Consider the following 15,103-nt stretch of genomic DNA (forward strand, 5'->3'; position numbering starts at 1 on the left):
TGCATAAGGTTGGCAGTATGTGGTAAATGAAGTTTCCCATGTAAGTGGTCCAGGAAAGCACACAGACGAATTTGTTGTTGTGACTGAAAAAGTGTTTTCTTAGGATCGCTTTGTTTTCCTTTTGCTTTTTTTTTTTCTTTTTAACATCAGTTCTCGTTACAGATGGTTGATCCGACTTACTCGACTGTGTATTTTCTCCTCATGTCGGTGATATTCATCACATTTAATAGATTCTATACAGCCTGGAGAATTATATTTTCCTCCAAAATATGATAATTAGAGAATAATTGTGGATTGTGATTCTCTGAGGCAATAGAACATTCCAGTGTATAATCCCCCCCCCCCCCCCCCCCCCCCCCCCCCGTGGAAATATTATTCTATCTCTTAGTGTGCCTGTCTTTATAGCTCAGATCGAGATATTTTTTTCATAACTGAATGTTTGCTAGAATCTCCTACCAAGTAAAGGACCGGTCAGAGTTAAAGAAAAATGGGTAGCCAAAAGGCTTTCATTCATTCTGTTGAGCACACTAGAGTTGCCCTCGTGTCTTCTGGTTTGTGCTTTTTGTTTTTTTCCCCCACAGCGAGCATAAACACTTTCTGCTTTGGAGCTTTGCGTGCTCCGATCATAACTTCTAGACAACTTCTAGTCGAGTTTCTATTTTTCCTTCAAATTGGATTTTTTCCCAGCTATGAGTGTTGCTTTTAGTTGTCAGCATTGTTTTATTTTTGTTTTTGCATTTGCTGCGTTAATGGAAGCTGGTAACAGTTAAGTTGGCTCTTTTCTTCCAGCACTCGCCCACTTCCCCATTTGACATTTGGATACTCAGAGGACCGGTGCTGCTCTTATAGCCTAGTTATGTAACTGCTTCTCCACTTAGAGGAGGGAAAAAAAAAGATAAAATGGGGTTAGTATCTGAGATGGCAGCGAGGAAGACAGAAAGACAGTAATGAAGATTTTACAGAGGCGGATGAGGTACGAGTGAATTTAGACTCCATTGCTGTCCTGGGAGGGCAGGCCAATGTTTTAGCTTCTCGTTTTACATGTTAAAAACAAGGAGTGCTATGTTTTTATTAGTTGGTAGGAAACAGGTTGTTTTCTGTAAATATGAAATTGTTCTGCATAGTTTGCCACGTTTGAAAACAAGAGCCTCATTGATATGCCACTGTACCAAGTGGTGTTACATTACATTATATCGCTTTTGAACAAACCCTTGATGAAAACGCTTTATCCAAATATAACTGGATGCAGAAAGTGAAAATATGTGTCCTACTGTTATATGAATAGCTTGTGAATTTTATGCTTAATAAAAGAACAGATTATACATTCAGTAATAAAAGCTTCTTTTTTTTTTAACTTCAGCTGAGAACAAGGCAGAGCAGTTTACAAACTTAATTCCCCTCAGATTTCCCTTGTGACTGCAGGGCTAAGCAGTCCAAGACTTAATCGCTTGACTACGTCCTATCTCCTCAGCACACCTGCCCTCTCACTTTCTCGCTGACTTTAGGCTTTAGAGTAAAGAAAAATGCTATTGATTTTTTTTTTTTGTCCTTTTTCTTTCGCCTCCTGGTCGTCCATCATTTATGAAACAAAAAAGTAATGAATAGATAATTAGCCTGAATAGGCAGAATTTGGTTATAGTCCATCACGGGCAATGTTGTGAAATCTTTCCTACTTTGTCAGCAGGGTTAGCTAATTTGGGTGCCCTCATTTGTTTACTTAAGGGAATGGCAACTTAGCTGTCACTAATTGAAAATGATTTGCGTTGTTTAAAAAAAAAAAAAAAAGGATGAAGAAATGTGGGCTCTTAATTAAGGTTGAAGTGCATATGCAACACTAATTTAAAGCCTCTAATAGCCTCCACTGTTTGTGCAGGCCAATCACAGGCCCAGTGATTTCTAAATAGACACGTTATTGAAAGCTGACAGTCATGCTTAATTGAAAATGTCAAACACTCAAGTTATTCTGAAAGTGTACTTAGGCGAGCAGTCGCTGCTGGGGCGGGCGGGGCTTTCTCTGGTTATAAAAGTACTGACCAAGACCAGATTCATTGGAAAGTCCACAACAGTGGAATGAAACAGGATCTGCATATGTGTGCATGCGTGTGTGTGTGTGTGTGTGTGTGTGTGTGTGTGTGTGGTACTGAATAGAAAGCTCACAGGTCTTCATTGATGTTTCTATTTAAGAACAGTGATGTCTCCTCAGGGGGACCCCCTCCCTCCTATTGCTGTAAACGAATCTCAAACTTAATCTTGATACAGAACATTAACTGAGCCTCTTTTCTTCCTCTCGTTCCTCCCTCCCTCCCCCCTCCTCTTGTGGTTTTCCAGGTGGAAGTTGAAGTGGAAAGCATGGACAAAGCAGGGAACTTCATTGGCTGGCTGCACATTGAAGGTGTGAATCTGTCTGTGGCACTGGTAGAAAATGCTCTGTCCAAGGTGCACTTCACAGCGGAGCGCAGTGCCTACTATAAAACCCTGGTTGCAGCAGAGGAGGGGTGCCGACAGAGGAAAGAGAAGGTAGGTTTCATTTAGATGCTACAAGAGCTCTACTGCACAACCTACAAAACAATGACAAGAGTCCCAAATGGCATTAAACTGGCCCTCAAAAAGCTTTCAGATGTTAATTGCACAGCAATCGTCATTTAACCAAAGCTAGCTATCTTTAGGTTCAAAATTGCTGATGGAAGTAAATCTCAAGATGTCATCTGGCTTAGCAGCAGCATCAGTGCTTACTTTACTGGCTTTCCCATCTCTGAGCCATAGTGACTTAGGTCTGCCTGCCTGTGGCCATATTGTATTGTGTCCACGTGTGGGCTATTTCTTCCATCGCAGATCCAGCAGCTCTTTTTTCCGCCTTCAACATCAGTGCCAGTAATACATTTATTAGTAGAGTTTAAGGTGCTGTCTGGAGAAATGATAATCCTTCAGAAGTGAGTGGAGAAAAATAAAAAGCTTTTTGTTCAAATAATGCTGAGAAATTTCTCCAAGTCACCCCGGTGGCAATATAAATGTGACTAAAGTGCATTAATAAGATGCAGTGCTAAAAGTTAAAGTTACAGTGTTCTGAAAATACTCCATCTGCTTCTGCAAATAGCCACATATTTGCAGTTATCATTGAAGCTGTCTTTTCTCAGTGGGAAATCTGTGATGGATAGAGGCCTCTCTCACGGTGATCCTGATCTCGCCCTGCATTTTCATTATGGCTCCGCGACTCACCCCTGGCAGATGCACGAGGTGCCCAGCCAGCTGTCATCATTGTCCTCTTTCTCTCTATCTGTGTAACTTATTTCTTTTGCTCATGCCTCTCCTCCTCTCGCTCATCCACTTGCGTCCACCTATTTGGGTCCTTGAGGAGACACAAATGCATCTTCTCCCCATAAATGTGATGTAGTGCCAGAGCCAAGAAGGGGTTGCGTTCTTTTTCCCCTCCTCTGAATCTATCATGTTCACAGTGAGTGTGTTCCTACTCTTGTGTCTTCCCTGCTTTCAGCTCTCCTGTTTTTCTTCCAATTACTCTCTGTCTAGGTCTTCCATTTCTCACAACTCTGAATAGAGTGGTGCGCAGGTGAACCTTTTGTCTGACATTTAAAAAAAAAAAAAAAAAAAAAAAGGGGTGGGGAGGGCGAAAAAAAGGAAAAACATCTTGCCAGTGATGTGAGCACACAGACGCTGCCATGTTAAATCTAACTGCAGCATGAAGGCGCGTTCCTGACACCTCCGATAACAATTTCACTACCGGTTTCCAAACCCCCTTGCAGTGTTGAGACAGATTGACTTTCACCACAAGGTTTTGACTTGAGCTAACCTGAGTGCGGACAGGGCCGTGAGGAAAGGCAACAGAATGGGGCCTGAATTGACCAGACAGACGGTGATTATGTTTGATGTTAGTTTGCCAAAGGCACCGGTGGACAAATCAACCACAGCCTGATTTGTTTGTGCATGTGTGTAGTGGAAAGTGTGTTGTGTTAGCAGGGCACGGGGCAGTTAGTTGTATTTGTGTGTGAATGCATACTATGCAACTTGAAGGCAGATAAGGTGGGACTTGGTGTTCTAATTAACCCATAGAGACCATCTTGAGGGAAAAAAAAAAAAGCTAAGAGCATGCATTTTTTTCCCCCGCCTTTCTTTCTCTTTTGAAGTTAAGGTGGTTGGTCTTTGTGTGTAGGCTGAGGCTCAGTATGGTAGCTTGTATCCCTTCCCATCGCCCTCCCTCTTTTCCTCTTTTCTCATTGCCCTCTCTTTATTGTCCCTGCGGCAGTGGATATGGAAGACATCATTGGTACTGCTGCGTCAGGCGTCTCTCTGAGAAAACAAGGTTGTCATAATGAAGAGGGTCCCATGTGTGCGTGTATGCATGCACACACTCATTAAGAAAAGCGTCGGTGGTCCAGCAGGACATCGAGGGGGAGGGACTCAGGTTTGCTGCAGTAGCATCCTGAACCAAAACTGCTTAGTTCGAGTGACTTAAGCAAATATGAGATTTTGCTACAATGAGGCCAATGGGACAAAGTGATTGTCTTCTAAATGAAGCCTTCCAAAGGGTTTGGAGAAGACCCCTTTTCTCAGAGCTCAGCGCATTTTGATCTTGCACATCAGCATCTCTTAGAACAATATCTGGAACAGTCCTGGGAGCAAATCCATCTCACACAACATGCAGAAGGCTTAAGTTGCAGACCTGGAATTGCTCCAAAGCCTGTTTCCCCATTACATTCATTGTCCCTCGACTATTGTTTACATAAATCTCTAAAGTGTGTCCCCCTGTAAGAATTATCATCACGCTATCAGCACTAACATTCCTATAATTCAGTGAAAAAGACCGACCCAGGGACACAGTATAAACTTATCTTGTGGTGTTTTAACAATGATTTGATCGCTGCCAAGCCATGGTCACGCCCCCACCTTAAATCTCCTCCGTGGTTTGACAAAGTAGTCTGGTGTATATTCAAAATCTCCTTTGGTTATAAAAACAAACTCTCGCTCAGCAGTCATCTGTGTAAACAAGACTCATTGCAAAGAGGGTGCATTTTGTCTTTGTAATAAGACAGATCTCTTTGCAGCTAGTCATATTATGTTCCACTACTATCTTTCTGCAGCTCAGAGAAATGAATAGTACAAAATGGTAGTTTGGCTCGGTGGATTGGTAACAGCAGAAATGTTGGCTGTAGCTTTCATTGAAGTTCCCTAAAGACTGAACAGGTGTGGGAGCTGGCTCATCGATATGTAGTTGTGCCTCGGGACTTTCCGATTTCAGAAACAGAAAAACGAAATAAAATACTTAGAAATTAAGAGATGGGTTCACGAGAGGGGAAATCAATTTAGACTCCCAGAAGCTCTTGGCTGTGCTCTGCTAGTCAGAGCTCTTCGCAGATGTGCAGTGTTATTTTTTGGTGTGTATTTATTTGTGAATATTCTATTAAGGCCCACCTTTACCTAAATAAAAAAAAAAAAAGGCAACCAAGTAGCTATAAATTGGATGAGGACAGAAACATGTTCGTAATTGGAGTGGCCTCATTATGAAAAGATGAATCAACAATCGGTGCTCAGTGATAAAGTGTGCTTTCTGTTGGGCAAGCGGGTTTTTTCCCCTTTTCTTTGCTGCTATAATTACCCAACCTTGAAGGAGATTAATACACTCCGATGGCTCTCAGAGTGGGTAAAAGAAGATAGAAAAGAAAAGGCGTGGAAAAAAGGGCAAAAGAGGATATGACAAACCCTGTTAAAGATATTTCATGTCATAGGAATCTTCTCCTTTCATCACTACCCGCCCCTTTCCTTCAGTCCTACTTGGCCCTCTTCACAGACCACTCTCTTTCTTTTAATCTCTTCTGTTTTCTCACATCCTTACCCTTCCTTCTGCTTTTTTTTTTCTCGTCTCTGTCCTTCAACTAATAATCAAATTCCAGTCATGCCCCTGGCATCTTTAGATGCTTTACAGTTTTTGGATCATGCGGGACAGTTCCTTGGCCTGGACTCTGTTCAGAATGAATCAGGACCTGCAGCAGTTGTACCCTTTTCGAAGGGGGGAAAAAAAATCTTTGGAAACATAAACCCAGGATCTGGTGCTGCCGTTCCTAATACTTCACCCGTCCATCAACAGCACCCGTCAAAAGCACTTGAAGCAGCATCATTCTGACAGTGAGCCAGGTGACGTGTCCTTGGAGCAGCCTGATTGAAGTACATAATCTTGTTTCAGCATTCTTTTCTTTTTTTCCTTTTTCTTTTTTTACCCTCAAGTGGTCCCCAGACTTGGAAGTCCAGCCGACTTAGCTGTCACTTTGCCAAAGGCCCTGTTCACAAGTATAGATTACCACATGACCCAGATCATCCGTTTTTACTGTGCAAAGCAGATCACAGAACTCGAATTTGCTGCTATTGGCTGACTAACATTGTTTGCATGTCTGATTATATTGGTACAGTGCAATTTTCTAGATCTTTATTTTGGTTCAGTTGCTTCTTGCTTCCTCTGAAAGGTCAGTTGGTAGCTCACAGTGGAAGCCAAACATCTCAGTGTGCTTTTTTTACGAGTTGTTTTTTTTTCCTCCTGTTTTCAAAGACGGTGCAAAAACCTGTCCCTGTCTTGCTTTCTAAGCTGCGTCTTCTCTGCAGTCAGCACATCACACACCTGGCTAAACAGGAACACACTGTGGATGAATCAAGATAATTGGGCTTTTAGCAAAGCTAATTAGCTTCTGTCCCTGAGTTCATGCTGTAGGAAGTTTACCTCTAGTTGGCTGAATTCACTCAAAGGATTTATATGGTTAGCGTTCTCTCGTTTGTTTGCATAAAATTCTAGATGTTGTTGTATATTTCCCTTTCAGTGAAATTAGATCAAATGTGTGGATTTAAAAAAAAATTGCTGTAGTGTGAAGGATTTTTTTTATCACCTATGTACCATGATAATTCTCAGTCTTCTGTTAATAATCGACATAAAATTTCATACTGCCGTCTTTGTTTGGTTTCCATGGATGACAGTCCCTATTCTATTAATACCACGCTCAGTGCTTTCTTAAGCCCTGAAGCCAGTGAAATCCTTCCAGGGTTGAATTTTTTTATTTCCTCTATCCTTTCACATTTTCTTGGCCTCTCATAGTGAAATAACCTATGGCAGCCACCAGGCAATATAATGGAAAAACGCTGGGGATTAACATTAAAGTAAGGTCATCTGTTGAGTCTTGAAGTGAAATAAATTTGGTTCTTTCTATGACGGACTCTAAAATTGTTTCACAAATTTGGGTCTTTTTTTTTTTTTTTTTTTTTTGCCAAATCCCTTTGCTGCTCTCGCAAATTATTTCCTCTTAACTTGAGCCATTTTTGGTCCGAGTCCCTGGCTGTCATGTCTCTACAAAGAGAGTTTTTGGCTAATGTGAAATAATTAGTGCCGTTACATTCCTCTCACAAGTTGCATTAGAGTGTGTAAAGAATTAAAATATAATGGCATTTGAAGGCACACGGAATGATTGCACAACTGTATTACCATTCCAGGCATACCTCTCGAATATCTCTCCAATGTATTGCTTACTGCTGTCATTGCTGCCTTGTGATTTAACAAATGAAGGCTGTGTGGCGTCGAGACGGGAACAATGACCATGACATGGGCAATCACAGAAAGTGATACTTCCTTAATGACTGGGCTCGACACCTGTCCAGACCATTTGAGAGGGAACGGGAATGGCAGCTGAGGAAACTGCTTCTCGGGCCTGGTTAGAAATGACATACCTGTGTTTCAGGGAAGTCATTCTTACCGGGCTGATGTTTTAAGTTTTTCTTTCTTTGAGTCTCTTCCTTTTAGTCTAGTCCGCTATCTTGCCTGTTTCTTAATTATGTTAAAATCCATACTCTTTGTTGTCTCGGTGGATGGAATTTTCTTCTTTTCTAAATGTCTCCTGTAATCCCACAAAGGTTTCTTTTATTAAAGATTATACCTGAAGCCTTTATTCCGTACCATATGGATTTGCATTTCTTCTTCTCTGATTTCTTGTCTTCTTTGTGTGCAGTATACTTTGTGCCTCGAGACTGCGATATGATAATGAAATAATTTAAAATTGTTACTTATGAAGCGCTGTGTAATATATCTTTGCAGGTTGTGGGATATGGTGAAGGTCATGAGCGCGTACAGCTTGTTTGCATTTGGAACGATTTCAGAAGAGTCCATTACGAGAATTTCAATGGGTGAACTTGAATGAAAGGCACTTTGTCTGGTCGTATGCCGCAAATGCCAGAAAACATCCTCATTTTAATTTGAGACATTTTTACCTCAGGCAGTGTTGGTTACGAGGCAGTTACCCCCCTCTCCCTCTCTTTTTATTGTTTCTGTTTTTTTTTAACTCTATTTAAAGGTCTCAGATCTATACTAAAGACTTTGAGGAACACATTGCATACAATGTGCAGCTCATGCATAATGCAGGTGTTTAAAGACCTGCGTGAGCACCGAGACATGTTATGTACCAGTAAATCACAGGGTGAACAGTACATTTTCAATCTGCAGTGCTGCTTGAATGTAAGCATGGGATGTCGTGTACAAGCAATCAGAATGCAGTGATTTACAAATAATTTAAAATCTATATTCAGTTGCTCGGTGAGTATTGTTTTTCTGTCTATATGATACATGAAACAATGTACAGAGGCTCTTTTAATCACCCCCAAAAAATAAAAATAATGGAAAAATGAAAGGAGGGGAAGTGGTGACATCGCAAAGATAGAGGGCCAGGAAACCATTATGTCACAGGCAATTTGCATTTTTTTGCCCTTTAAGAGATGAGTAGCTAAAACTGTGCCAAAAGTCACAGTGCATCATCTCACCCGTGGGCAAACTATCGATGCAAGTCAAGCTTGTGCTGGAAATATATCGTCCACAGAATTAAAAAGTCCAGCACAACAGCACTCCCTTGTCCGATAACTGCTATACCCCAAGGACCCTGCTTCCCTCGCCATTACGTCCGTTGCTTGGAACACAGTGTCGTAGCTGCAAGTAGCAATGACCAAGTTAGTACAGTTTGATGACTCATGGTGCAGCAGTCCTCAGCCTACTGTGGGCAAATCACCTTTTGTGCCTTCATTCAGGAAATCAGATGTGTTTTATGCTCCATTCACAAAAGGTGTTCATGTTTTTAGGACCATTATACACCACAATGCATCTGTACTAAAATGACCAATTGTGGGCTTGGATAATAACTGGAATCATATAAACAGGCCTCAGAGCAGGGGTGTCGAACCCCCTTTTAGTTCATGGTCCACTTGCAACCCAATTTGATGAAGTTTCATCTACACTAAGTTCATCCTGAAAGCATTATGTAAACTGTCCATTTATAAAACTCAAGATAAACAGGCTGAGATATTTCTTTTGGAAAGGGAAAACATCTCAGTGTTTTCGCATTACAAAGAAATCCTGCTGTAATCAATCAAAGAAGCCGTCATCACTGCTTCCTGAGATTAACCACCACAGAAATAAATCTGTAAAACTACATTTAAAAGTACTGGCAGCTCATTACTGTGAATTTGTGCCATCATTAAAAATGTAGAGTGAGTGGTGGGGGAAGCAAACTTGTGATGTTTAATGCTTTTAATTAAAATTTATTTATTTGTATTATGTTATCAATTTCTTTGGTGTAGTGTGGGTGATGTGTTTATCTGTAAGAAGGCTGTAAAACCTGCAATTATTCAGACCACTTATTCAAATAGAAGTAACTGTTTAGACTCTTGTGATGTGATTCAATTTTTAAGGTCAGAGTACTGTGGAAAAATCCAGTATTTGCACTTTACTCTTAGAATTTTCACATTTCAGGTGGGCTAGATTGGATCCTGTGGGGATCTTGTTCTGCACTAAATAATGTGTTTGTAATAAGTCAAGTCAAAGTTTATTTTATAGCATGTTTTAAACAACCTCTGTGGGCCAAAGTGCTGTACAGATTCTTAACTATATAATGTACTCAACTGTAATAAGTGTTTTATGTTAATTACTTATTATATCATTTCACATACTGGAAATGATTGGGCAGTATAGAAGCAAACTGAAGGTTGAAGGCTTTGGTGGCATGTGTGAAAGGACAGTAAGATCACAGCAGGGGGCACATCATTCCCTGCAGGGTGGTTACTATGGGAGTAGTGACCCATTTGAGACCTCCCATCTTTGGATAAGATGGAGTGAACCGTGCATTCTATTATCTACTACAGATTCCGAGGCATCCGTCTCTGTCTGCATTGTGCCTTCACATTCATACGTGCACAATGTGTGCAGATGTGCGTTTTGAATGTGACTGCATACCATTTCCTTTTTGTTTGTTTACTACTGTAAGCCAGTGTGTATGCCCATGTGAGTGAGTGCACAGCTGCCTTCATCCTCCCTCTGCACTGTACGCACAAAATGAACCACCTACCACACAAAAGCAAAGAGCTGACGGAGCCTTTTTTTTCTTTCTTTTTTTTTTGTATAGCTAAGAGATTACATAATATGATTGAGTGTGCTGTGTACACATCCGCACACATACACACAAACTTTGTTGCAGATGGAGGGAGGTGCCACACGTGCACGCACCATACTCTCACCGTCTCTTTCCTGCTTAGTCAAACACACTTTGAGCCCGTGCAGACAGACGGCGCACGCACAGATGTACACATGCACGCTCTCTCCGGAGACACCACCCCCACTTTAGTCGGCAAGCTGGACCCTCGGTGCCCTGAGGCAGAGAGACAGAAAGACAGAAGAAGAGATCAGTGGACCCAGTGATGTGTGTGTTATTTACACCCCAACTCCCAGTTTTCTGTCTCTCTCTCTAACTCTCTTTTCTCATTTTCCCGGTCTTCATCTTCCTTTTCCCCAATTCAAAGCTGCAAATTCAGCACTCTGTCAGCTCTGCTCGCAGTCTTGTGAAATCACATACTAACATTCTTTCCATCTTTATTTGCTTCATTCTCCATTTGACACAAAGGCTGCACCCCGTGCACATGGCGCTCACATTCTTCTTTCTCTTCTTCTTTTTTTTCCTCCCTTTTTTTTTTTAATGAGCAAGAAGCTACCCCAGTGACATCTGAGCAGTCCCACCTTCTGCTTGGCGAATTATATATTTACGTGAGTTGCAGGATAACACGCAGTCTTTGAAAATGTCATCTGAAAAATGCATCCAGGACATCAGGCCAATCCTAAGGAGCCAACACCTTCATATGAAATATTCTACTTGATGAAGCATATAAACAGGAAGTGGGCCTTTTTCGTTTAGCACAACATTTTCTATGTGTATTTGTGTAACTGTGTTCCAGCAGCCTGCACGTGATTTCGTTAGTTTGCATCTTTCCTTCAACTTGTGTTCGTGACGATTATTTTACATATAATCCTATACATTTGTTTACATACGTCTGTGTCATTGGCCACACGCATTTCTTTCTCCAGTCATGCACAAGATACTTATGTCCTCATAGCGGAGGACCTCACGGGCAGGTTTGCGGCTCCCTCTGCTTCATCAGTGTAGAAATGACTCAGGCGCCCAGCCTCCCATCACTTCGCTGTAGTCTTAGGATGAAGGTTTGAGGCCATGAGATCAGAGAGGGTTGCTCAAAAGGGAGAGTGGAGGTGATGCACTGACAGAGAGCATAACATGATATGACACAGTGCGTTGCATTATGGCTGATTAACACATGCTCAGCTCTGTCACCCGCAATAGAAAAACACAAAGGTCTACCCATCTGCCTCTCTGCACTCTCCCTGCCTCTTATATCTTGGGGCTTCCCTTCTTTTTTTCCCTCTCCTCTGCCCCAGTTACTCCGCCATCTTTGCTGATTAAAGTAAGTGTGAAGGACATGCACTGACTTCAGTTGGGCTACTGAATTATTTGCTGTCTTTTTTGGGGGGGAAGGGGGGGTTAGTCCCTCCTGGGACACTGTAAGGAGACACTTTTCCACTTGATTTGCCGAGCACTACTTGTGGCTGACTGCCTTCTACCTTCACCAGAATGAGTGCATGCAATAAGAGCAATGAGCCTTGAATTTTAACACAGACATATTTGACCTTAGACTGGAGAGCATTGATTGGTCAGTTGCAGCAGAGGTTCTTCCTTTGTGCTTAATGCAGTATTATGAGTGTTTACTTAAATGTTACACATTTACTTCAAACTACCCGTGTGTAAAACTGTGCCTTTTCATAATACCCTTTAAATGTCTTCTTTGAGGTTCTCTTCTTTGAGAAACTTTAGGCTTTAAATACTTTGAATAGTTTAGAGGATTGGATTCAGTTAGATGATAACCGAAGTGAGCATGGATTTGCTGTGCCTTGTACAAACCACTCTTATCGTGTTTTTTTGATAATGCCATTCGTGTGAACGTCTATTAGCAGCACTGGCATTTTCTCCGTAGATGACTGACATTTATGTATTTTTGGGAGTCGTCAGGCAGATTAATCAGAAACATCAACGCTGCACATTTTTTTGCCCCGCTTCAGGTGTCTTCTCTAATCGTCCTTATTTAATCAGGAAAAAGAGCAAAACAGGGTGGGCTATTTACGATCGCACTAAAAATAAGACATGCAAGTAATAGTCATTTACACACACTTTGACATTTTTTAGAGCCCGTGCTCGCAGCCACACTTAACTCTATTTACTATGGGTCGGCAGAGAAACACGCCTCCCTTACGTTTCCCCCCGCCTGCCTCTCTGCTTCCCTTGCTTTTTTTCTGTTGTCTAATGAAATGCTAAATATTTGTTTCTTGAGGGTTGCATTTAAATGCTGGTCCTGTGCTGGTTGGGATCTGCATATCCTGTTCCACTTAATGAGTTCCAGTTATATTAGTTTCCAAGCATTAAGATGAGACTTTTTGACATTTCCCTGCTGGCCTTGTTGTCACACAAACAGGTTATGACATGTACTTGTCCCCTTTGACACCTCTGGCTTGCTGAATTTGCATTCCTATTTACACATATTAGCTACAACAAGAACACCTGCCTAAATACTTCCCTTGTTCCACCAGAGCAGTTCTTGCCCGTTCTGTTGTGTCTTGCAGGAGGCAGATCCTTCTGGGTATATGAGTTGTGCTGGTTTCAGTGCACTCCACAGATGTTTGATAAGTTGGGGATCTGGGGAGTTTGGGGTCAGAGTCAGTGCCTTGAGCTCTTTCTTTTTCCTGAGCTGTTTTTGTGTCAGAGGTTCACACAAATGCTAGGACTAGGGTTTTGCAGCAGAACATTGCAATGTAATAAGAATATCGGTGTTTTACATGTTGCTTGTCGGTATTTTTGATGTTGTGGCTGATCAGTGTTTGATTACTGCGTTGCTGCTGTTGTCATGCCAATATGCGTGAGTATAAGTGTTCCTTTAGCATCTTCTCGGATGAGACGGATCAGAGCCGTCTTTGTTTTGTTTTTTTCAGCCACAAATGGAGAGAAGCAGCTTACTGTATAGCCGCTGTGGAAGCAAACGCCTCATCAGTTCTCCTTATTACCTGCACACAGACACGGAGTCCTCTACACATTGGCATACTCCCCTTGGTTGAGCAGCCAATTCTGTTCCTAAATGAATTTGCTTATTCTTTTTCTCCATTTGCCTCATGACCGCCTCCCAGTTCTATATTTCTCTCACTTTATCCCCCTCTTCTACTCCTTTTCTGTTGCACTAATTCATTTCCAGCGACAACAGCACAGCTGATTTTACTGTCAATTTCTGAGCCTGTCTTTGTGACCAAATATGGTCTTACAGGCACCTACTGACGCCTCTGTCAGTGCGCCCCAGGGCGGCTGTGGCTACAATGTAGCTTGCCATCACCAGTGTGTGAATGTGTGTGTGAATGGGTGGATGACTGGATATGTAAAGCGCTTTGGGGTCCTTAGGGACTAGTAAGGCGCTATATACAGTGGGGCAAAAAAGTATTTAGTCAGCCACCGATTGTGCAAGTTCCCCCACTTAAAATGATGACAGAGGTCAGTAATTTGCACCAGAGGTACACTTCAACTGTGAGAGACAGAATGTGAAAAAAAAATCCATGAATTCACATGGTAGGATTTGTAAAGAATTTATTCGTAAATCAGGGTGGAAAATAAGTATTTGGTCAATAACAAAAATACAACTCAATACTTTGTAACATAACCTTTGTTGGCAATAACAGAGGTCAAACGTTTACTATAGGTCTTTACCAGGTTTGCACACACAGTAGCTGGTATTTTGGCCCATTCCTCCATGCAGATCTTCTCAAGAGCAGTGATGTTTTGGGGCTGTCGCCGAGCAACACAGACTTTCAACCCCCGCCACAGATTTTCTATGGGGTTGAGGTCTGGAGACTGGCTAGGCCACTCCAGGACTTTCAAATGCTTCTTACGGAGCCACTCCTTTGTTGCCTGGGCGGTGTGTTTTGGATCATTGTCATGTTGGAAGACCCAGCCTCGTTTCATCTTCAAAGTTCTCACTGATGGAAGGAGGTTTTGGCTCAAAATCTCACAATACTTGGCCCCATTCATTCTGTCCTTAACACGGATCAGTCGTCCTGTCCCCTTGGCAGAAAAACAGCCCCATAGCATGATGTTTCCACCCCCATGCTTCACAGTAGGTATGGTGTTCTTGGGATGCAACTCAGTATTCTTCTTCCTCCAAACACGACGAGTTGAGTTTATACCAAAAAGTTCTACTTTGGTTTCATCTGACCACATGACATTCTCCCAATCCTCTGCTGTATCATCCATGTGCTCTCTGGCAAACTTCAGACGGGCCTGGACATGCACTGGCTTCAGCAGCGGAACACGTCTGGCACTGCGGGATTTGATTCCCTGCCGTTGTAGTGTGTTACTGATGGTGACCTTTGTTACTTTGGTCCCAAGCTCTCTGCAGGTCATTCACCAGGTCCCCCCGTGTGGTTCTGGGATCTTTGCTCACCGTTCTCATGATCATTTTGACCCCACGGGATGAGATCTTGCGTGGAGCCCCGGATCGAGGGAGATTATCAGTGGTCTTGTATGTCTTCCATTTTCTGATGATTGCTCCCACAGTTGATTTTTTCACACCAAGCTGCTTGCCTATTGTAGATTCACTCTTCCCAGTCTGGTGCAGGTCTACAAATCTTTTCCTGGTGTCCTTCGAAAGCTCTTTGGTCTTGGCCATGGCGGAGTTTGGAGTCTGACTGGTTGAGGCTGTG

At 42.2% G+C, this 15,103-nt stretch overlaps 1 protein-coding gene across 1 annotated transcript in view; it reads left to right on the forward strand.

Annotated features, from left to right (window-relative positions):
- Positions 1-15,103, forward strand: part of snd1 (staphylococcal nuclease and tudor domain containing 1) — a 178,541-nt gene that overhangs the window by 107,764 nt on the left and 55,674 nt on the right. Inside the window, exon 17 of the mRNA XM_006780760.3 lies at positions 2,329-2,517. Within this exon, the coding sequence (XP_006780823.1) occupies positions 2,329-2,517 (189 nt within the window). The remainder of the gene's footprint in view (positions 1-2,328; positions 2,518-15,103) is intronic.

Source organism: Neolamprologus brichardi, chromosome 17 (assembly GCF_056152115.1).
Source record: "Neolamprologus brichardi isolate AB-2024 chromosome 17, ASM5615211v1, whole genome shotgun sequence".
Lineage (NCBI taxonomy): Eukaryota > Metazoa > Chordata > Actinopteri > Cichliformes > Cichlidae > Neolamprologus > Neolamprologus brichardi.